Raw genomic sequence first — 24,519 nt, forward strand, 5'->3', positions numbered from 1 at the left:
ACGATTCATAACTATTTGCTGGATTGACCAAATTCTAGAAATTTCTATGCAATGGCTTCTGATACAATCTCGTACATATTTTGTAACCAGATAGCACGAGCAACCATCGTTAGGCCATTTTTCTTTGTTTTGGGGTGGGTTTCAGGATGTTTTTCTTGTGTCAGGGCTTCAAATGGTGGACCATGGGAATATAATACTATTCAGTACTTTAGAATCTTCGGATGGAATTTAAGTAGATGCTCCATCTGTATAGTATCGAGAGGATGGGTGAGAACAATCTAATGATCGATTTTTTTATGAATTCTTGTGATGTTTATTATTGCCTCTCCTACCTCTTGAGTTTTTAATTACAATCTGAGTAGCGATGGCATAGACTTGTAATCTTACAGTCTTATATTAGAGGGTGTTGTCATACTTTTTTTTATATTTTTGTGTATTTTAACTTGGCGCATGTTAACCGGCTCCTTTGTACAGATGACATGAGAATGCCGTACGGATTCGATCTACCCACAGGCCAAGTCCGCCATAAAGTTCTGGATTATATTGATTGCCAAGTCACAATTACCAACCTTACTGGTTATCGAACAGCAGTTCGAGCACCCTATGGTAAACCTAGCCCAGGTCCCATCACAACCATCAGCAAAGTATGCGACGGCCATGGATAAAACTTTTATTGTCGGGACGACTGGTAATGCTAGAAGGATCCACAGGTGTCGGCAGTTATGTCCACAGCGTGATATCCCGGAAGCTGCCACGTGGCTGCGGTCACCGGAAGTGGTCCAGCGTTAAGGCGCAATAAAAATCCAGCAACGCCGTATCCAGGGAGTGCTCTTCTCGTAAATAAGTAAATCGCTGGATGATCTGAAGTGCCCGATCGGACCCGTCGCTCGGCCGAGTCGGGCGGTCGCCCCACCCACCCTCTACGACGATTGTTCCCGTACTCCCTGTCCTGTTGGACTGGGAAGAAACCCTAATCCGAGGTACTTCGGATTCTTCTACTATCTCTCTATCTATTTTGTTTGAATTCATTCAAATTTTTATGTGTTATGTTCTCCTCCGCCTCTCGATCTCGGTGTTTGATGGTGTTTTCCTCCCCTTAGAAATTGTGAGCTTGTTGTGGTTTTCTTTTTGTGGGAGGAAGGGTGGAGTGGGGCGTTGTTGTTTTGGTTTTGGTTTTTGTAGGTTTTCTTTGGGTTCCTGTGCTTCTGGGGTGTCGATCATTTGGGACTTGTTCTGGAAATTATTCGAGATGGGAAGACGGGGTTTGGAAGTGGGATTTTATTGGCGAGTTCAGATTTCGTTTAATTGCAAGCGCTTGTGCTTTCTTCTTCTTCTTGTTCTTGATGAGTTATAATTTTTGAATGAAACGAAGAAGTTTTTTGATTCAAGAACAAGTGATTTGACATCCCATTTATTGTTTCGATTCTTTTATCTCAAAACAGGTGATTGGACATCCCGTGATATTGTTCTAATACTTTATCTGTACATTAGCATTACTGGTACAGATTGTAATAGGGATTCTTTTTGTCCCCGCATTCTTTTTTTTTTTAATTATTCTATTGTGGTCGTACTAAAATTAAGACACAAGCAAGACTAACTATTTGATACTACAACTTAAAAGAGGGGGAACAAACCGAGGCACCATTTATTGTTGAGTGTGGGGCATTTATTCTCACACGATCCGAATTCTGCAAGGCAATTCTCTAACTTGCCAATGCAACAAAGAGCTGATTTTCTAGGAGGCGGTCACTAATCTGTTTTGAGGTAAAAAAAGTTGGCGCATTTAATGAAGATGAGCATCTCATGGAAAAGGAGGAGAATAAATTCTTTCAATCAAGATTCGCCATCTCGGTATCAGATCCATATCAGTACTATCCTGTTGGTACATGGTGTGGTATAAGATGGCAAGACGTACCGAGTGTTGGTATGATAGGAGACTACATACCAATTTGATACTGTACCATATCGGATACAGTACGTCTGGTATGATATGGTATCGACTTACGACAAATGTTGCTTTTGATGATATGGGTCATTGGAATTAATTTATTGGCATATGGCTTTTCTCGTCAACATTCTTAGCGTACCTAGTCTGACTGTAATTTCAACCCCTCATTTTGTGGTACAAGAATGCCCATACTCTTAATCAGGTCTATCATATGAGCAAGTGATTTGTGGGCAGCTTGTGTTTGGTTGGATATGCGGTCACTTGGTTAATAGATGAGCCAAGCTTGAGCTTTGTCTAGCTTGTTCAAGATTGCACAGTTAAGCTTAAAATCTATTCAAACAATGTGCGTGTATGACTAATATTATCATATATAAATAATTATTTATAAATTAAAATCTGTCTGTATTAATAATTTATTTCATCGTAACATAATTGGGGAAAAAGAAGAAGAAATGCTTTAATTATTAGGTTGAGATCCGATCGTGGAAACTAGTTAGTTATATATGTAGAAGTGATGGGGGACCTCAAGATCTTACCCAATCCCTTAAATGAGCTGTTTGTGAATAGCTTCATTTTGGTTTGAGATGAGGTGGCCTGAGCTTAGCTCAATCATAGATGGGCCTAGCTAGCTTGAGCTCATCTGACTTACACCTTTTCTCTTAATATGTTCTTACTATGGGGCTACCTTTTGATGATGATTTTGGGCATTTCTATATTGTAGCATATGTCCAATCAATTGAAGGGAAGGTTGGAGGGGCTTTTTTCCATGATGATCCTATCTCTAATCTCGGCCATGACCAAGCTTACAAATGCCTTAACAAACAAAAGAGTATAGTTTTCACTTTGTTGCTCAATATGAAATATGGTCTCATTTATTAGGTGGAAGAAAGTAATTGTACCATTTTGCCTGCATTAATGGATAAATCATGGGATTATTGCCTCAAAAATGTTGAACATTAGTTCTGGGGTGAGGAAGCTGAACTTAGAACCATGTTACTACATAGAAGATAAATTTGAGAAAATCCAACTGCAATAATGTAAGATAATCATACTATTGCTTAAGCCTTATTTATTGAAAATTCCCTTGCATTATAATTCTTTATAACTCAATAGCATCTTCTTCTTATCTCGAGATCCTCCTAATGGTTAAACATAACCTAAAGATTGCCTTCGCAGCACCTTACCCATTTAATTATATAGCTATAATCATGGTTCACATTGCTAACAAGCCCTTCCTACCACAATCTTTATGTGGAATTTATCTTTGCACCTTTTTAGACTTCCTTTCACCACTTCCTCTGTATGTTGTTTCCAAAGTTTGAGATCCTGTAGGAACACCTCGCAGTCCTGCCATCTCCCATTATTCTTTCCTTTATTTCATTCTTCATTTGTTTGTATTTTTTCTTCTTCTTCTTTTTTTTGTTTCCTTTCTTGCTTCTTTCCTTCCTTTTTTATTGCTTCCTTTCTTCTTTTTCTCCCCTTTTCCTTTTTCCTTCCTTTCCTTTTTTTTTCCTCCTTCCTTCCTTTCTTTACCTTTTTTTTTTTTCCGATTTCTTTCTTTCTTCCTTCTTTCCTTCATTTTCTCTCTTTCCTTTCTTTTTTACTTTTTCTTCTTCTTTCTTTCCTTTCTTTTTTTCTTTCCAATTTCCTTTTCTTTTCCATGGAGATGTCGGAGTCCCACCCCCATTCTATCCCGTTTCTTAAGAGGAATTGGCTGGGATGCTATCCATCCCATTAGGATTTAAAACAGTGGTTGTTTTTAGTAGTTTCCATAGCAATCTATTGATCTTTGTTCTTTTGCTCTTTTTGCATTTCTATCATATCACACTGATGCACTCTTAAGTGTTTCTCCATTATGAAAACTGAGCGGACAAAGAAGAAAGAGATATCTACCTATAACTATTACCAACAGCCTGATTTTGTAATTGTGGAGTCAACTCTCATTACCCCTTGACACGCACAGGAAACCACCACGCTGGCTTTTTACTTCAACCATTAGCTAGGATATTTGTTACAACAATCCATTATTCTGTCTTTATTGCAGTGTGCAGGTACGTATTGTGGGGAGGCCTAATAAAGTACTATAATAACCACCATGAAGATGTCTTCTCCCATCTTAGTTCACATTATGTGATAAACTCTTTCTTTAACTGTTTTCATGTCGATGAGACAGGCAGTAAATTTAATCAACTTTTATAGCAGATCAACTTGAAATTTTTGATTGATATACTGTTGTACTAGTTAAGAGATATATTTGTGGTGAAGGCTTTCTAACTTCCTGCTTCAGTCTGGTTGGATCTGCTGGTTACTTGATCCTCTCCTGCAGTATGCCTGCAATCCAAAGGCTATATGATGCATGTAAAGTATCATTCTGTCCTAATGGACCAGTATCTCCAGAAGCTCTTGAACAAGTTCGCTCTATTTTAGGTGAGGTCAAAAGTTTGTTATCATATCTATATGATCCTGCTTATCTTGGAACTCTAGTATTTATGACTTTTACAAGCTCTCTCTCGCTCTCTCTCCCTCTCTCTCTCTCTTTATATATATATATATATATATAGGGGTAGGCTTGGGTAAGGTCGATCAGATTTGGGTTCATATCCTGTTAGGTCAAAATTGGACAATGGAGATCCTACATCGATGATCCAAGCCGTTGGATACGATCTATTACCTCAAAATTGCTTGCACATTAAAAATTATATGATTTGAAGATCTTTAGCCTATGCATTAAGTGATCAATAAATATATCTAATTCAATTTTATTTAGGTTATCCAAATTTTGACTACTTGATGCATAAGCTAGGTTCTTCAAATCATATTATTTTTTGTGTGCAAGCAGTTTTGAGGTAGTAAATCACATTCAATGGCTTGGATCATTGATGTAGGACCCTTATTATAGAGTTTTATCTGACCGGATTTGAGTCCAAATCTGATCGATCTGATTCTAGCTGGACTCTATATATTTATATAGGTATTTATATGTATATGTATACATATATGTGTACATGTATGTATGTATGCATATATGTACTTATGCATGCATGCATGGATATGCTATACATGTATGCATTTATATGTGCGCTTGCATGTGCTTGCATGTGCATGACCTTCCAATGACTCTTAACTTTAAGATACAAATATGCATACAAGGATATGGCTTGTTGATCATGCTGATGGCATCTATACATATGTAAGAGCTTTTTTTTTTTGTATACCATCACCATCTTCATGTTTCATTTATAATTTTTAGCAGATTGTAAGTTAATAACATAATAATCTGCACATGTCATGTTAGGTTCATTACTTTATGTATAACTGTAATTTAAAGTGTTTCAAAGGCTTACCGTTTATGTTATTGTAGGTAAAATATATTGTTGATATGCATAATAACAACATAATGATGCTTAAAGGCCATGTCATGAGTTTTTGGCATCTTTTTTATTGAACTGAGTATGATGGCATGGGCATGCCAAATATGTAATAAACATTTAAAAATTCTGATAAGAAGTAGCAGAGATTCAAGATTCTGATAAGAAAAGGGTCTCTAATCTGTTTTAAACTCATGATGGAGAGGCTCAAATAACACGGATTATAGAAATCTGTAAGAAGGAAATGAAGCTTGTAACAGAAGGAATAATCTGCTAGCTTCTATCTTTTACCTGGGGGACTCCACTAATTCTGGATCTTGGCTTTTCTATCTTGATCTGACCCTTTTTCTTTAAAACTTTCCACCACAACTAGATCAATGATCTTTTTGTTAAATTAAGGATAACCTTATTATGTCATTGTCACGTTTTTTACTTGCCACTCACTTTGCTTTTTTGTAAATTTTTCTTTTTTTAATAATATTTGTCATTGTTTCTGCTAATCTGCATCACTATTTCACTTATATGACTGATAACACCACTACAAAATAAGAGGGTTTGATGGTTTGACTATTTAGTAGTCTACACATACGTTTCTTAGGAGCTTTCTTTTCGGTTGTGTTTGGTAGCTAGCAATATATCCAGATTACTAGTAATTTAATGTGGTAATTTGGATTACTGTGTTTGGTATACTTTTTGGGTGGTAATCTAGATTGTCTCATGAGAGACAATCTGGATTGCTTTGGGGAGGGATGGCTATCCAGATCACTACTTCTTTGGCAATATTGCAATAAAAATTTTGGACAAAATTATCTCTAAAAAAAATCACATAAAACCCATTATCCAATCCTCCCCCCTCCCCCTCACCCCCCCTCCGTGTGTGCCCTGGGCTCGCAGCTTCTCCATCTCCCTTTGCTTGCTCGCGGCTCCTCTGTCCTTATCCCCCACGACCCCCCTGGCTCCTCCACGCCCATCCTCACCACCCCCACGGCTCCTCACGTGCCCACCCCCTCTCCACCTCCCAGTGCCCACAATTTTCCATACCTCTTGGCCCGCCACTTCTCCACACCACCATTACACCCACATCACTTCCGTTACTTTTCATCAGAAAAAAGAAAAACACCAGGACAAAATTATTGGGGGTATTTTGAAAATTTGATTTCACATTACCAGTAATCTGATTGTCATACCAAACATATTAATCAAGATTTTCAGTAATTTTACTGCAACATTACCTGTGTGTACCAAACACAGTAATCAACGTTACTGGCAATTTAATGGTGGCAATCTATTCTGAAGGCAATCCACATTACTTTCCAAGATTGCCTGGCGATGCACCAAACGCAACCTTCCGGTGAGAATGATTCCCTGGCCCACCCATATGGGGTCCTGCATCCACTCCCTATGCAAGCAGCTTTGAGTCTTTGACCAAACTGAGTTGAATGACAAAGAGGGATTAATAAAGAATGACCTATAGTTTTGAAATGAGATGATAAAATATTAAAATATGTTATATATGTCTATATATATGTCTACAATTGACTCTTCTATCATCTATTGGTGTTGACTTTTTTTTAATTCTTTTGCTTTTTCTTTATGTCTAGGTTCATCTTGAGTATTTTACTATGCCTGAGGAGAAGGCTGATGTATGATAGGACTATTATTGGTTATTAAATTTTTAGGTCTTTATTAGCAACTTGCTGTAAATAATCGATATCTCAATTTGTTGGGTGATTATGTTGAGATATATGAATAGTCTTTTGATTATTTTGGCAACTCCTAAGTTTAGAGTGATGGAGGCAATTTTTAAGGAGTGTGAATACAAACATTTGATTATGCTATTAATCCTATTTGCTTGGGTTAGTGGAAATCTTTAATAATTATGGAGCATAGTTGTTGAATAGCTTGGGCGATGCTAGGCGATGGACCCTCCTATAGACTGGGCGATTGCCTAGGCAATTAGTTTACAACCCAAATGATAAAGTTTGTTTGAAGTTTACAAAATAAGGTATACCTTCATATATTTCAATTGATTATCAAAACATGCATCATTCTTAATAGACTATCCAACTCACATGAACAAAAGATACATTATTAACAATCAATTCATGAGTTATGCTTAATATATAATACATTAACAAGACATTATTTGATTCTAAACTTAAAGAAATCCCATAGAGAATATTACAAATAATGCAAAACCAATACTATCTTGGACAAAATGATAGATAGATAGATAGATAGATGTGTGTGTGTGTATATATGTGTGTGTGTGTGTGTGTAGAGAGAGAGAGCCACATAAAGATTATCAGTAAAACTAGCATGGAATTCATTGACCAAGCATTAACATAGAACTCATAGTAAGAAAAATTATCAAACAAACAAACACCAACAACCAATAGATCTCAAAAATAATATTGGAGGAAATCCCACAAAAAAATGAGAGGAACAGGGCAGAATCTAGAGAACAACGTAAAATGTCAAATTAAGAAGGGGGTGATCATTGTGGAGGCTTTGGTGGAGCTTGAGATGTTGGTGGCTCTATCCTCAAAGATCTAGAGAGAAGACGACAGATTGGGAAAGGAGAGCATAGGTAGGCATGGAAGAAAGGAGATGAAGGCAGGCTGTAGATGAAGGCACTTGCATTGAATGACCTTGGGCTTCGAGAGAACTGTATAGGAGAGTGAGAGTGAGGGAGGAGGCAGAGAACAAAAAAGGATTGGAGGAAGAAGGAGAGAGATAGGAGATAGAAAAGGAGGAAGAACGCATACTCCCTCCATGCCCTAGAAGGGATGAGAGAGCAAAGAGAACACCCTCATCTTTGTTCTTTTCTGCCTTTCTGGATTGACCCATCATCCAATGGGACCCTATTGGCTTGAGACAGTTTTGGCATAGTTGGGTGAGTGCCCACCTAAATTGGGCAAATTGGGTGTCTTGCAGGGCAAGCACCTAGGAACTTACCTGGTGGTCCTTGCCCAAACGTTGGAGGGCAGGCTAGATGCCTAGGATCCTAGGTGATCGCCTGTGACAACTATGCATTGGAGTTTATGAAGGATATTACGTTGACCCTAAAAGTTGATAGTAATTTAATTTTTTTCAAGATTCTCTGAACTATATAACCAACCATTTTGATGATCACAAAAGCTATTCAGCTCAGTTTTAGTCGTCCAAATCACTTTTCAAGTGAGCACAAATTGTCAATGTTCCCAGTTTTATCAGGCGTGCTATGGTGGTCATCATCCCAGTGGATGGCTGTAAATGAAATGAAAATAGCAAATTTATGTGCATTTGATAATATCTTGATATGGGTTCCTTGTCCTTCTACATGTATGTGTTGAAGATGCAAAGTAACCTTGATATGCTCTTCCAATGTCGAAATAACCATTATTTTGTTATGCAGGCAGCATAGTTTTGGATTGTTGGGTGATCTGGTGTATTTTTCCCCCAGACTATCTGGGCCACAAGAACACATATATTGTGCTTATAATTTGAATGCAATGTATGGTTATAATCTGATCACATAGATGGGGTCATATGGCTTATGTTTATGCTTATTTTGTTTATATTATTTTTACAAATATTCTATCAATTAACAATATCTGTCTCTAGCAGCATGATGGAACATTTTTTTAAAAGTGTGATCTAAGCATATCAAAATTTTCATTTAGGATATTATTGATGCATAAACACTTGCATAATTTGCTATAAAATAGATTCCTTTTGCATGTAGGTCTTATATTTTTCTGACATTTCAATTTTTCAGATGAGATCAGGCCATCTGATGTGGGTCTTGAACAAGAGGCACAGCCAGTACGAGCATGGAGAGGCTCTGCACATGGTTTAAATGGTAGAAAAGGGCGTAATGGGAGCAACCAATATTTGCCTTCAATTCAATATTTGCATATACATGAATGTGAAAGCTTCTCTGTAAGCCTCATAATAGCTTTACATCACTAAATTTTTGTGCAGCTGTTTTTGGATTCCCAGAATTTTTAAACTTATTGCTAACCTTATTTATTTTGTGTGACATTTGATGGATTGAAATGAAGACTTATTTTTTGAATATGAGTTATATCCTGGTGATCATAATTGATGTATTCAAGTGTTCTAAACATGTATGCAGATCGGTATATTTTGTATGCCACCTTCATCCATTATTCCACTGCATAATCATCCTGGAATGACCGTTCTGAGCAAGCTTCTCTATGGTTCGTTGCATGTTAAATCATATGATTGGATAGATATAGACGGTCCCATTGATCCAACGAAAGGTGTGTTTGGTCATTTTCATTGAATTTGCCTTTTTGTTTTCTTTCGGTGTTACATGTATGTATATACATAATGTATGTATGTATATAATAAAATCATTTTTTTTCTTTCCATGCCATACACACACGCACATATTCTAATATCTGGTAATCTATAAATGGTATGTGTTATGCAATCAATTGAGTAAACTTGAAAAGTATTTTGAATTTTTTTCCTCATAATTTAGATGTAATTGTTATCCACTTGGAAAGCTTTTAAGTGTTGCATTTTTCCTTACTTGAATTTAGGAAATTGCTGAGGATGCCTACAAATACAAGAAATGTCTGATTTTGCATGAAGAAACTATATTCATTTCTTGTTTGTAATGGCTGTCAATATGACAATAAATATGTAAATTAGACAAAAAAGGAAAGTTATTGGCTTTATATGTCAGCATATGAACTACTTATAGAAATACTCAGTTAGTTATCTGAGGGGAATGAATGCTAGTAGTGCTTCTGCATTTTATGTTGAGGCCTATCCTGTAGACGTACTCAAATTAGATTAGCATCGATTTCTAGGTTTCATTGTAAATCTAATTGGTTACTTCCAATATATAAATCAGTAGCACTCAAAGGTAAGGCATTTCCCATTGATATAGGAATTTATGTACAAGAAACAATAGTATCTCCCATTATAGCCCCTTGGGGTGTAAATCTCCTCTCACTACTCCCATAGTATATGAGACAAATGTATGCATCTTGATTAGGGTTGTATTCAGGCAGGCACAAATCTATGAACACAAGATGTTGTGCGGGTATCTATAGGACCTAAATTATCAATATGTTTTCAAGAATATTGAAAATTTGTCCAAGAGTAGCTCCACCAACTATAACACTTAATGGAGCTCGTGTCAATCACTTCCATTCCTCTAATCAGCCAATTGTAGGAATCATGGCTACAATGCTAACTTGATTTTTCTCTCATACTTGTTGTACGTCACAAGTCACATTAATTTGCTGACTGACAATATCTCAACCCTTAACTATCAAAGCATTATAAATATGAGGAATCTTGCTCGAGGGAAAAATGGCCCTTTTTTCATCTGACTCTTTGGTCTTAAAAATACTGGTTTTAAGACCAAGTGGTTGCTTTTCTTCAACCCTTACTATCTAATTGGAGAGCAGGTGGTGAATAAAGTTTTAAATCTTGTGGGATGAGGGTGTTCTAATTTCTCCATGAAATGGGATGCCCCATTGTCCGCCCTATCCTGACAGTGCTTCTAGTCATGCATCCTATTGATATCCTCCATCTCTCTCCTCTTGTTCTTTCCTTTCTTTCTTTTTCTTCTTTTCTTTCTTTTTCTTCTATCTTGTTTTTCTTCTTTTCGTTTTTCTTTCTTTTCTTATCTCTCCCTTTGTTTGTTTTTTTCCTTTTTCTTCTTTTTTCTCTTTCCTCTCTTTTTTCTTTCCTTCCTTTCTTTCTTTGTCTTCTCCCTTCCGTTCTTTCTTTCATTTTTTTTCTTCTTTCCTTTCACATTTTCCTTTTCTTCATCGTTGCTTTCTTTCTTTCGTTCCTCTTCTCTCTCCACATGGATGGGTTTTGAAGTCTTGGCCTTGTCTCGGCCCTGTTTTCATAGGAACAGTATGGGATGATCGAGACACATTGTACACTCCTCATCTTGTCAGGACTTAAAACCTTGGCAGCTAATACATTTCACTTATTGAACAGGGTCTATGTTTGGTCTGTCACCTCTGGATGCCGAAGGAATCCTTGGGGTGATCTTGTAGTTTCTACAGGGTAGAGACGATGGTCGGTCATGGATTTTCCTTTCTTTTGCCATATTTCACTCAAAAGTGTTGAAGGGAGATGGTACATCAGGCTATCTGCAATGGCCAACTTGATTCTCTTCGGGTGGATATGGTGGAGCACTACAAGGAGGATCAAATGGTGGCTAGCTACTCTTTCAGAGTGAAGAAACTTGCTAGATGCATGTGCATCTTTCAAATATGAAGGCCTACCAGTGAAGAGGATATTTTCATGAGCTTGAGCAAAGAGTAAAGATCATCATGAGCATGCTCATAAAAGTAATCTTCTCTAAACCTAGTGAAATAAAGATTGATCAGCGCTTTGGATTCTCTTACATAATAAGCACCAAGACTTAAATATGATTGGACATTTAGCATTAAAAGACTTCATCCTATAGTATGAATATATAGAGATGTATCATCCTCAAAGATTAGGTGACAAGAACCTTTACAGATGACCAAGCAAGAGTTGTTGCGCATCTCATCAGTCATATGATTTGTTCTAGGGTGCACAGCACTAAGGTGGATATAACGATCTCCTTTTTGTGTGAAAACTTGTTTTTGTAGTAAGAAGTATTTCTTATTATATCTGTTAAAGCATGTTTTGACATTTGATTAGGATGAGGGCATATCAGCTGGATGCAATGTTGTTGTTGTGGTGTAAAATATTTCTGATATAGATGTTAGAGCATGGTTTGTGATTTGATAATTATGGGGATTGCATCTGCAATAATGAGAAAACCAATTGGAAAATTGAGTGCCAGCAGTGTGTCAGTATGCAAAAAAACAAAAAAAGGCATCCATAGAAAGTTGGTTATCTTGTTTTTTCCATCTATCCAACAAATGAAAGAACACATGGCCTCTGGTTTTATGTTTAATTGTTCTGGACTGCCTAATATTAGTTTTCTAGTGATAGGAAGGTGGAAGAAAAACCTTCTGTTGTATAGGGGAGAATGGAGTTTGGCTTTCGAATTGAAGATGGCTTGGGAAAGTATGCTCCGAAGAAGGATTTCAGATGACGTATAAGGGTTAACTGAACATGCATGGACGTTCTTAGGTATTAGGCAATAATAAGAATGAGTGCCTTTTGTTTTAGAAGTGGTTTCTCATGCTTTTGATGCTCTTGGAGTGGGTAATGAATTGTGACTTCCTGTTCATGGTATGCTAAAGATGTTAAGTTTGGTCACAGCTTAAAGAAAGCTAGATGTTTCTGGGAAGGCAATAAATTGTTAGATAGGATCATCCAAAAGATTTCTAGGGCAAACATATTACTTCTACCAATAATTAGTGATATGCCATAATGAAAATAGACTTCTATGAAGACAGTTCAGAGTGAAACTATATTAAGATCTTGGGTGGAGTTTCATTGGTTCTTTTTTGGTTTGAATTAGGACCTTCATGGTAATTCTGAAAGGAAAGAACTTGGGGATGATTCTGCATCTTCTGATAATTTCAACTGGAATGCTATATAGAATGAGAACTCCATGTATAAGGGTTACCACAGGTTGGACAGCACATGAACTTGTATCCACAAATGGTAGGTTATCTGATTTAAATCTGGATGTGAAAGTACATTAAATTTTGAATTTGGGTTTTGATTATTCATCCATTAGGTGCTCAGCCACATGGATTGGGTTTCAGTTCTGGAATTGTCAACATGATATCTCAGGTTAGGTCCAATCAGACTATCTCGCAATTGGATTATTTCCTACTTCTGCACATATTTGTTATATTATTTGTTGTAAATGTCAAAGTAGGTATTTTCCATTTGTTTCTTTTGGGTTACTCTGATAGTTAAGAGGAAATGCCATTTAGTTGGTTCTTTAGTATTCCCTAAGATGAACTTCATCTTCTTGTCTTCAGTAAATATGTTCCATTATAAACTATCCTATTGTTTCTATCATATTTTTACCTAGAACTATATGACATATAGTTTTAAGTTTAAAAGAGAACCTGGAAACATATGGCTTCACACTTGCTCGTTATCGTTGGTTTCTAAAAGAAGCACAAGTTCATTGTATGTTGAGTTTAAAACTAATAAAGAAATACAACAAATTTTGTATCTCACTTGAACTCTGTTGAGCAGTGTGAGTGAGACAAACCTCTAAATTGACAGTGAAACTATTGAAGGTTTTGGTTATGTTAAGGGGACTTGTGAAGATTTTAAGCTTAGAAGTTTAAACTTTTTAATTTGGTCAACACTTCTGTGATATTCTGGACTGGAAGATTTTTAATTTCGATATATTCTTTGAACCACTTTTCTAGAATCAGATTCTGTTGTCAGTGCTCCTAGTAAGGTTGAGGACTACTTTGTATTCAGGAAGGTAGAAAGATTTTTAATTTGGCTATTTGGTTCATTTTTCTACAATTAAATTTTGGCACCAGTATTTCAGGTTGGTCATGTCTTCAATATGACGGACAGCATAGAGCAAATCCTTGTTGGTCATGGTGCATTTACTGTGTAATCAGTGAAAGTAATAATAGCCCATGCTGGCTGACTTTCTTGCCAACTTCGGGTGCTCTTGGACTTCCAACATCTGACCTCCTTTTTACCTGTCCAACACTGATGTGGCTGGTTTTCAATTTCTGAGATTGTAAGCTGGGCCTGGGCCCGTCTACTACACCCCACACCCCACCCTTCCAAAGAGTAATGATAGTCCATGTTCATACTGCCACACCTAACTATGCATGGAAGGTTAGCCTAAATTGCTTACACAGTTCACCAAAGGGAGTCCATTGTACCAAAAGATGGTGTTGATAGACGTTTGAAAGGCAACAAGAATAATAAATGACAGATTTGGCAATGTTATACTGCATTGAAGGGACTATTTATTTGTGCTGAAATTTTTTAGCATGGGTGATTATATAGTGGGAAAGAGTCGGATGCTGAATTTAGCATAGGAATACTTTTCAACAAATTTTGTGGAGAGATTTCCACAGATACTGGAATGTTACTGCTCCCCTTGATTTTAATGGGCCGAGTTTTAGTTGAGCAAATTTAAAATTTTTTATAGGCCAAGTCCTTGAAAATATAAAGTCAACCTGTGGGCTGACACTCCAGCAGCCAGATAAGTTATGGAAAGTACAAACAATTCACTATGCTGGAAGATGCGGAAGCAAAGCTTATGTACCCTAAAGGATTCCACATTGAAGCAGCATATGCTATTAACTTTATTAAGCAACTAGCCACTTCTAATCATTTGAAAAGATACTTTGTGCAATAACATGAGTTCGAACTGAAGTGCATTGCTGTGGTAGGGCGTGCATGATGGAATTTTAAACAAGGAATAAACACTCAAATATGTTAACATGATGATAATGTTGTGGCTCATATGTATGATTAATTTTTCTTGCCATGACAAAATGAAAAAGATCATCGTCATGATTGTTGGCATACAATTTTCTTCCATACTAAGATGAATTGTTGTGATAATGGTTTGCTGTACCCTCCGGTATGGGACTTACTATACCATAATGGTATTGTATCTCGTATCGTATCTATATTTAGTGCACTATCTCATATCGTACCGATATTCGGTATATTGTCTCATACCGTACCAACATTCGGAGCACTGTCTCATACCGTTTCGACACTCGGAGGGCTGTCTTGTACTGTATGAATATTTGGTGTGCTATCTGATGCGTGTCATAGCACACCAAAATTAACCCTACTCACTACTATGTAGATAGGGTGAGTCGGGATCGTATCCACAGGGATCTTAGTCGATTGTTTCAAAAATGCAAAAGAAAAGAATAATAGATTGCAAGAAACTAAGAAAGAAGCATAGAAATTGCAATAAAATTATTTTTCATTAATCAAATGAAGAAGCATACATAAAGAAAAAGAAATAAAATTGCGATGCAAGACAACTAAACCAAGTTAATCTTCTCGTTGCGTCCGATAGTGGATGCGCTCCCTTGAATCCTTTCGTCTTCCTCCGTGCAGACAGCGGTAGGATGGCTGGAAAGCTTGGTCTAGGAACTCCAAAGAAGAAAGATAGATAGAGGAGGGTATATGGAAGAGAAAGAATAATGGCATTAGAATTAGGACCTCTCCTAAATTTGATGGAGGGCGTGCTAGGCTTAGTACCTCCTTTAGACTTCTGGAGAAGAAAGGAGAGATGGGGGTAGCAGTTTGGAGAGAAACTTAGGCGTTGGCTTGATGGGAAGAGAGAAAGAGAAGAGCTTTGATGGAGGAGAGGAGGAAGGGAGAGAGAAGAAGATGAAGAATCCCATTAGGGGGTTGATGTATTGAGAAAGGAGGGCTGGGGTGCATTTATAGAGAGGAGGTTAGGATTTCATGAAAAGAAAGGTGGGAGCGTGAATAAGGACTCTTGGATCTTCATATTGCTTCTCCTCCGTTGATCAATAAGTCGCATTCACACTTGGATCTTCATGAAGAGTGATCTTTTAATCTAAGCCTTTGAGATTTAAGTCGTGTTCACACTTGGTTCCATTTATCTTCTAATCTGGGCCCTTGATTGAAGAGGTTGCTTCTTGATCTTTGATCTTTAAGTCGTGTTCACACTGGAATAAGAGCTGGTTGTCTGGTTCACTCAAATCTGATCCGATTTGAGTTCAATTTGAATCGTATGAATCCAAACTCCCAATTACCTGCAAAATAGATTAGAGAGCATCAAAATTTAATAAAATAACATCAATTATCATAATATTTAATGTTTCTAGTGACTTAAATTAAGTATTCATCACACCTTCCAACTTGAACTTTACTCGTCCTCGAGTAAAATAGATACATTAGCATTGTGCACCAAATTGTCCTTAAATCGAAAGTTATCTTAGGCATTTCTAGCGATAGCTGATATCCGGCTAGACCATTAAAGAGGTACTTCATTGGATTATCAATTCGATCCAATTAATGGTTGAGTATTAGCCATAGAATTTTTTAGAGATCTTCTTTCACCAACTTTTCACTCTACTCTTTAATCCTCTAACTCACTGTGGGTTTGGTGTAGTGTCTTTTTGCAGTTTATTCTCCTTTCTCTCTTTTTTTTTAATATTTTTTTGAAAGAATATTTTTATATATAGTCGGTGCAATGTTCTAACCCTTAAGTTTTTTAATCGACTCTTGTAGCGAGCTTTAGGCCAATGACTCCTAAATCAGTTGGCTTTAGGGCATTAGGTGTAAAACACCCCTCAGACTTACTGACTTGAGTCAAAAAAATTACGAGTTAAAACTGACTATACAAGAGGTTTTTTCACATTCTCATCTTTTGATGCGAACAACAACGCTTATTTAGATGAAGGGGTTCGATTACTCAGTGAGAAATGCTAAAACCTTATTTTATTAAGATAGATTTTTTGTATACTTTGACATTTACACCCATACCCCCATGAAGCAGATTCTTCATCGAGATAGGCAAGAAGTGGGTTCTAGAATTACTCCAAATTTCGTTCTAGTCTAAATCCTACCATTTATTGAATTTTCTTAATAATTTATCCTTCAGTATCTCTAAAATTATTTAGACCGTTAATCACTCATTGATTAGGATGCTTGATTAACTCCAAATCGGGACAAAATTCAGGTACACAAAGCTAATTATTTCTGACCATACTCGAAGATTTAATTAAATTAGTAATTCTTCTTTCCCAACTTAATTTTCATTGTCCTCAATGGAAGAAGAGAATCATAACAAAGTAAAAATAGAATGTAACAAGGAAGGACACTACTTGAGTTCGATGTGTGCAATGTTGATTGAGAGGTCCTTCATTGTAGGGTGTGGTGTGTTCTTGATTTTTTAGCTGGTGTGAACATGGCTCTCCCCCCCAACTTAGCTAGTAGCATCACTCATCCACTCTATCATAAAAATTCAACTTGGCTAATTATCTTTCTAGAGATTCCTACAAAATGATAAGAAACTAAAATTATTACATAAGTTGGGTTGCTTCCAAAAAAGTGCTAAGCTTAACGTCTTCAGCCGGACACTATGAGGGAGTCCCACCTATAACCAACTTGAGTATGTCCCTCAAGGTTTCAAAAGAACAAGATCAATCAGGAGGCCTTGTCATCAGGAGGCCTTGTCATCATAGTCGAAAAACGTCTGTAGAGTGTTCTACGATGATTAGCCCGGACCAATAGAATGTACTGGACAAGCATGCAATTCCAGGGACTAACAATATTCTCATAATTTTTTTGATGATTAGGAAGGGATTGTGTTTGTTGAATCGAGATTAGGATTGGTAGTTTAAGAGTTTCTTCAATTATAACCTGATCTACTCTAATCCCTATCTCGGGTATGACATGTTTTGGTATCATCTTTTTTCAATCTATAGCATGATATTTTTTTCAAATTAACATTAAATCTATCTCCATACATCGTTTTAACATCATAGAAAGATTTTGGAGGTAATCCTTGTAAGTAATGCCAAAAATAGAGAAATCAATCATAAAAATCTCAATATCATTATCCCTCATTTCAGAGATATCCCATCCAATATTTTTTTATGTGCTTTTAAAATACCTACAAGTTGGACTTCCTGATTAGGGATTACTAGAAGGGTGTCAGTGGGTGCGTTAGGAAGTGGTTTCAGTTCTAGAGCAGGTGGTGATTCTAACAAGAGAGCTATTGGGGGGTTAGATGATGGCTCATATTTTTCGATCCAAATTAGGGTGGTTTTAGGATAGGGCACATCGACTAGATCATTTATTTTTGTGATATACCATTGACATCAAAATCGTCCAGAATTGTGGGTATAACTTTTTCTCTTATGTTATTCATTTGTGTCCTTGGAAAGTCTCAATTAATTCCATTTCATCAATTTATCCTCCTTCATTATAAGGAATGGATGATTCTAGGATACTTGGGAATGGGATCATAGGTAAGTAGGATGATGATGGAATTGGTTCGTCCCACCATTTGAATTATTTGTATTGGTCGTTTTGGTTGTGCAGGATTGTTCTAGGACCATTTCATTCTCGAGAATCATAATCGATTGTTTAAGAAAAATTATAGGGACATTAAAATTTCTAGTCAGGTATTGTCCCTCTAGGTTACTCTTAGGTTGACTAAGCAGCTCTTGTTCCTTCTCCCTACTGATTGTAAGTACTGATTGATCGACTTAAATTTTTAGTTCAGTTAAGGATTGCATAGAGGAGTAAAGGAGCTGATTGATGCTTTCAATTCTATCTAGTGCTTGCAGAACATTCTCTTCAAATGATGGGCTATAGGTAGTTGGAGAAGGTTGATATTGTGAATAGGGCAAGTTGTAATAGGGTGCTTCTACAAACGTAGATCCTTGTGTTGCTGGGTACCACTGGGTGTGGTTTCCATGAAAAATTTGATTGAACCCCCAATCTGGATTGTAGTCGTTAAAGAATGGGTTATTTCCTGGTTCGTAGGCTATTTGGGTTTGATCTTGATGAACTTGCTCATACCTAAACTTAGAAAATTGATGCACGGTTGGGCATTCAATTTGTTGTGTAAGAAAAAAAGATGTAGAGAGAGTATCTAATAGCGATCTAATTTATGAGACAGCTCATCCTCTCTACTGTAGAAATTCATATTCCTAGCACAAATCTAATTTATCGGATTGTTTTGATTGATTTCAAGAGGTCTAGAACAAAATAATCCTCTTTTGATTTTTTTTAAAAGGAAGAGAGAGAAGAAGAAGAAGAGAAGAGGAAGAAAGAGAGAAGTTCTAAAGATGAGAACTCTAAGAGAATCCTATGGTTAACCTAGATCTAGATAGTTCTTAACTGCCAAGGTCACCTTCGAGCACTCCAAGTAAAAGGCTAGCTACTCAATTAGCCAGATAAGTGTAAGGTTGGTGGGGGTCCTCCTGTTGCTTTTCTTAGACATCAACTAATTTGGTCAGGTTAGCAAACGGAACCAATTAATGAACCACTTCTTTTGAGATGTAATCCCTGAATCACTTTCTTAGACACCAATTAAACTGACCAATCTTAATCCGGTTCAATTCTTAGGGTTCATTGTCCTATTGAGTTCGAGAGTCCTTAAGGGCTAACGTCTAATTAATTTTAAGTTAGAGGCTTAGGTCAGTGTAAATGCAGAATTGTGATTTGTGGGCCAAGGAAGGGTGATTAAATCTCCACCTTATCTTGTTTAATTAGATTAAGTGCCCTTAAAGTGTTTTATGGAAATATGCAATGCAAAAAGAAAAGGTGTTCAAACATGTTAAGTAGCTTTTAAGATTTATTAGTTTATTTATATTAGTCAAGTGTTATGTGGTGTCTTTGTATTCTTTTTATATTATGTTATCTTTAAGCAAGAAGAAATAAAAAGTAAATTTTAAATTAGGTTAATTAGGTATTAGAAGATCTAGTGAATCTAACTAAATGGAAAGTAAATAATGCTAAAATTTAAAAGCAAGTAGGTAACCTACAAATAAAGCAACAAATCAAATCTACTTTTAAGAAAATAAATTATTCTAAGCTATGGAAAGCAGTGAATCACTAAGAATAATGGGCAATAATAAATAAGGTAACTACTTAACTATGCAAATAAGGTAATCTCATAGTTAACAATATAAGGTAACTATGTAATCTAAATAAAAAGCAAGGAGTCTAATCTACTTAAAAAAATAAAAAATTTTAATTATATAAATCAATAAATTATTCTAAGTTATAGAATGTAGTAAATCACTAGACTATAGAAAGCAAAAAATTTTTGTAGGCATGCAAATAAAGTAATCTAGCTAGAGAGCAGTAAATCTACGATAAAAAGCAATATAAGATATAAATTTTAAAAAGAGTAAATAGAAGATAATTAAGCAATTAAAGTAAATTAATTAACAATAAAAAGTAAATTACCAATCAACAAAATAAAGTATGAAAAATAAGAATGCAAAAGAAGGAAATAATCAATTAGAAATATAAAACAGTAAAGTATCTAAGTCAGTCAAGCAATCTAAAGCAAGAAATAAAAACTTAAAAAGTAGTAAAATATTTTTTCTTTGGTTATTTTGCAGTTTTTTTTTTGATTTTTTTTCAAAATAATCGCGCCAAGATCTCGAACAACGGCGTCAAAATTTGATGCGTGTTATAGTACACCAAAATTAAACCTACTCACTACTATATAGATAGGGTGAGTCGGGATATTATCCAAAGGGATCTTAGTTGATTGTTTTAAAAATGCAAAAGAAAAGAATAATAGATTGCAAGAAACTAAGAAAGAAGTATGAAAATTATAATAAAATTATTTTTCATTAATCAAATGAAGAAGCATACATAAAGAAAAAAAGAAATAAAATTGCGATACAAAACAATTAAACCAAGTTGATCTTCTCGCTGCGCCCGATAGTGGATGTGTCTTCTTGAATCCTTCGTCTTCCTTCATGTAGACAGCGGTAGGATAGTTGGAAGGCTTGGTCTAGGAACTCTAAGGAAGAAAGATAGATGGAAGAGAAAGGATAGTGGCACTAGTATTAGGACCTCTCCTAGATTTGATGGAAGGCGTGCTAGGGTTAGGACCTCCTCTAGACTTATGGAGAAGAAAGAAGGAGAGATGTGGGCAGTAACTTGGAGAGAAATTTAGGCATTGGCTTGATGGGAAGAGAGAAAGGGAAGAGCTTTGATGGAGGAGAGGAGGAAGGGAGAGGGAAGAAGATGAAGAACCCCATAAGGGGACTGATGTATTGAGAAAGGAGGGCTGGGGTATATTTATAGAAAGGAGGCTAGGGTTTCATGAAAAGAGAGATGGGAGCGTGAATAAGGACCTTTGGATCTTCATATTGTTTCTTCTCTGTTGATCAATAAGTCGCATTCACACTTGGATCTTCATGAAGAGTGATCTTTTAATCTGAGCCTTTGAGATTTAAGTCATGTTCATACTAGGTTCCATTTATTTTTAATCTGGGCCCTTGATTGGAGAGGTTGCTTCTTGACCTTTGATCTTTAAGTCGCATTCACATTGGAATAGGAGCTGGTTGCCTGGTTCACTCAAATCTGATCCGATTTGAGTCCAATTTGAATCGTATGAACTCAAACTTTCAATTACCTGCAAAATAGATTAGAGAGCATCAAAATTCAATAAAATAATATCAATTACCATAATATTTAATGTCTCTAGTGATTTAAATTAAGTGTTCATCATTATCTCATATTGCATCGAACCGTATACTAACATTGTGATAAGATGGTACCAATACGAGATTTCGATACCGAGATGGCAAACTTGATTGTGATAGTATGTGATCTGGCATCAATAGCATCATGGAGATTGCATCACAAGATTTTTTTTTCCCCCACCAAGTGTAGATGAAAGGTGGAGAAACATCTAAACTGATAGCATGTGAGGCAATGCTACTTAATACTAGTAAGTTCTTGATGCCTAATAATTTGTTCCTTGAAAAAGATGAAACGGATTAGTTTGGTGTAGTATTATTCTGTGCGCCGCGCGCGCGCGCACACACACACACACACACATATATATATATATATATATATATATATATATATGGGACAGACTTGAGTAAGATTGATCGGATTTGGGCTCAAATCTGGTCAGATCAAAATTGGACAATGAGGATCCTACATCAATGATCCAAGCCGTTGGATGTGATCTACTACCTCAAAACTACTTGCACACCAAAAATCATATGATTGAAAAATCCTTAGCCTATGCATCAAGTGATCAAAAAAAACATCTAATTCAATTTTATTTAAGTTGTTCAATTTTTGACTACCTGATGTATAGGCTAAGGGTCTCCAAATCATATGATTTTTTGTTTGCAAGCAATTTTGAGATAGTAGATCACATTCAACGATTTAGATCATTGATGTAGAACTCCTATTATAGAGTTTTGATCTAACCGGATCTGAGTTCAAATCTGATCGACTTGATTCTAACCTAGTTATATATATATATATATATATATATATATATATACATATTTTTGTAGGTCGCTATTATAAGGTAATGAGACCTATGTACTTTGGTGGTCATGATTATATGACTTAAAGATGTTTCATTGTGAGTTTATTGGGAGTGTTTTAAGATATAAACTTGTCCTACCTGGGCACTTTGGAGAAATTGAAGCATCAAGGTGAAGATGCACAATGTTAAGAAGGGAAATGAGAAGGCAAAACTTAAAAGAAATTTGAAGAACCACATGTCCATCATGAATAAAATTTTCCCAATTTATGGTTTTGAATGATGCATTTTGCATAACATCACTTTTTTTATCCACATTTTTCGCAGGGACAAGTATATTGGGTGGGGTTCAAAGAATGTGCACATGAAGCAAATATTCTGTGCACCAAGAATTTGCATTTAAATATAGTTATGTTGAACTGATTTTTCCTTGGCATCTCATTGAGTCCTGTCCTATTTCGGTCAAAAAAAGCTTGAGTCATGCACATAATGACTTTTACATCTTTTTGTTTCTCTTTTGTTCCATTGGTTCCTGATACTGGACTTCTTAATAAAGATCTGTTCTATATGGCAATATGACCTTGCAGAAGGAAAAATGTTTTGACTGTGTACATGCTGTTGTGTGAATTTTCAGCTAGACCAGCAAAGCTTGTTAGGGATGGTGAAATGTCTGCACCTTGTGGGACAACAATCCTATACCCCACTAGTGGTGGTAATATTCACTGTTTCAAAGCTATAACTTCTTGTGCTCTCTTTGACATCTTATCTCCACCCTATTCATCAGAAGATGGACGGCATTGCTCTTATTTCCGGAAGTCTTCAAGAAGGGATCACTCTGGTAAAATAGTGTTGCTTAAGCTGTATCTTTACCTTTAAGTTGCTAGTCTCTACGAGAAACAGAAAAGCTTATCACCCTTGCTTCATCTGACCTTGTTATAGGTTGTCTGCCAACTGGAATAAAGCCCTCTGAAGTGACTTGGTTGGAAGAGTATCAGCCTCCTGACAGCTTTGTTATCAGGAGAGGGTTGTATAAGGGCCCTAAGATTACTGTTTGAGGGTTTTACTTTGGTGTATCATACCATCAATCATGTGGGCTTTTGTTAACAGGAAACATGAGCTGAGAATCCTGCTGCTAGCTGTGACACAAATTTTCAAAAGTAACGGGAATAATTAGGGTTACTTATGTAGTTTGGTGTTGGTCTGTACATGTTAAATATGTATTTCTGGTATTATTGACCTCACCTTACTAATGGAAGAATGAAATTCCCTTTGACAGAACAGAATGAAGTGCACCTTCCACAGCTGTTTGTCTTTTAATTTGCAGGAATCCATTGTGATCTGCTATTTGATCCTCCTCAGTTTGAAATTACATTGTGGTACCTTACAAACTTTCATGCATTATTTTCTAATAACCTTGATTCCCGATTTGCTATTCCGTACAAGCAAATGCTTGTACCAAGCTTTATGATAAGCTGCAGGCGGCAATTGGTAAATTTGTTGGAATGGTATGGTTGTCATTTATAAATAGCCTTTTTCCCTCAACATTGTCGTGCATGTCATTTGGACCATTTCTGCCTTGATCCCAACCACAAAAAAAAAAAAAAAAAAAAAAAAAAAAAAAAAAAAAAAAAATCCTTGCTGTCAACCCATTTAAATGCCCTATGATGTATAACATGTGGATTCCCTCTTTTCTATTTTTCCTTTTTTTTTTTCTTGTTTAGATGATAGATTCATTGCTTCGTGAATGAACGCAAAATTTATGAATAAATTTTTTCCTTTGGGGCTACCATGATAGGTGTGGTAATGCTTAACCGTTTAAGCTTTTTTGTTTTTTTTGGATAAAAAGAGGAGCAGGTTTAGATATATTAATAAAGGATTACAAAGTTAATGCTACAACACATATAGGTACAGTTAGAGGAATCTAAATACACACCAGCAAGAGGTGGGGTTAGAATACAAGCCAACACAGCTGAAATTAAAAGGTTCAAAACAGTATCAAATTGTTGAAGCTAAGCTCCAAACTTTCTGCACCACCTTTCTTGCTAAGAACATAAGTAGCTTCATCCCAGTCAGAAGACATGTTTACTGATAACAGATTGAATTTCCTGAGGTTATGGGCTATGCTTGTGACAGCAGAATCACTCAATGTAAATGCAGTCATAGGGGTTGTCTTACATAGAAATACATGAATCAGCAGTCCTCTGGTATAACTAGCAGAATGCTAACGCGGGCATATACCAAAAGCCCTGTGATGGACTATGGGGAGTTGATGAAACATCTGATCACCGCCCCAAGTTCCA

The 24,519-nt window shown here is 36.2% G+C and overlaps 1 protein-coding gene across 7 annotated transcripts; it reads left to right on the top strand.

Moving 5' to 3' along the window:
- Nucleotides 1-820: 820 nt before the first annotated feature.
- LOC105047385 (plant cysteine oxidase 4) lies at nt 821-23,520 on the top strand. Of its 7 annotated transcripts, none has more exons than XM_029265245.2 (8): nt 821-980; nt 4,236-4,375; nt 9,077-9,240; nt 9,437-9,584; nt 12,983-13,038; nt 22,854-22,931; nt 23,004-23,057; nt 23,159-23,520. In XM_029265245.2, exons 2-8 carry the CDS (start codon nt 4,276-4,278, stop codon nt 23,177-23,179), a joined length of 621 nt encoding a protein of 206 aa, XP_029121078.1. In that variant the 5' UTR covers nt 821-980; nt 4,236-4,275; the 3' UTR covers nt 23,180-23,520. The 7 variants fall into 7 exon arrangements, with proteins under 7 accessions (XP_029121078.1, XP_029121076.1, XP_029121073.1 ...); XM_029265243.2 differs by having other exon boundaries at nt 12,991-13,038; XM_029265240.2 differs by having other exon boundaries at nt 12,991-13,038; nt 22,854-23,057.
- The last annotated feature ends 999 nt before the right edge of the window (nt 23,521-24,519 follow it).

Source organism: Elaeis guineensis, chromosome 6 (genome assembly GCF_000442705.2).
Source record: "Elaeis guineensis isolate ETL-2024a chromosome 6, EG11, whole genome shotgun sequence".
NCBI classification, from domain to species: Eukaryota; Viridiplantae; Streptophyta; class Magnoliopsida; order Arecales; family Arecaceae; genus Elaeis; species Elaeis guineensis.

What these genes read in the sequence shown, in the direction of transcription:
- LOC105047385 (XM_029265240.2), top strand. Translation starts at nt 4,276, where the DNA reads ATGCCTGCAATCCAAAGGCTATATGATGCATGTAAAGTATCATTCTGT. An exon ending in ACAAGTTCGCTCTATTTTAG is followed by an intron (nt 4,376 to 9,076) that starts GTGAGGTCAAAA and finishes TCAATTTTTCAG; the next exon opens with ATGAGATCAGGCCATCTGAT. An exon ending in TTGTCAACATGATATCTCAG is followed by an intron (nt 13,039 to 22,853) that starts GTTAGGTCCAAT and finishes GTGAATTTTCAG; the next exon opens with CTAGACCAGCAAAGCTTGTT.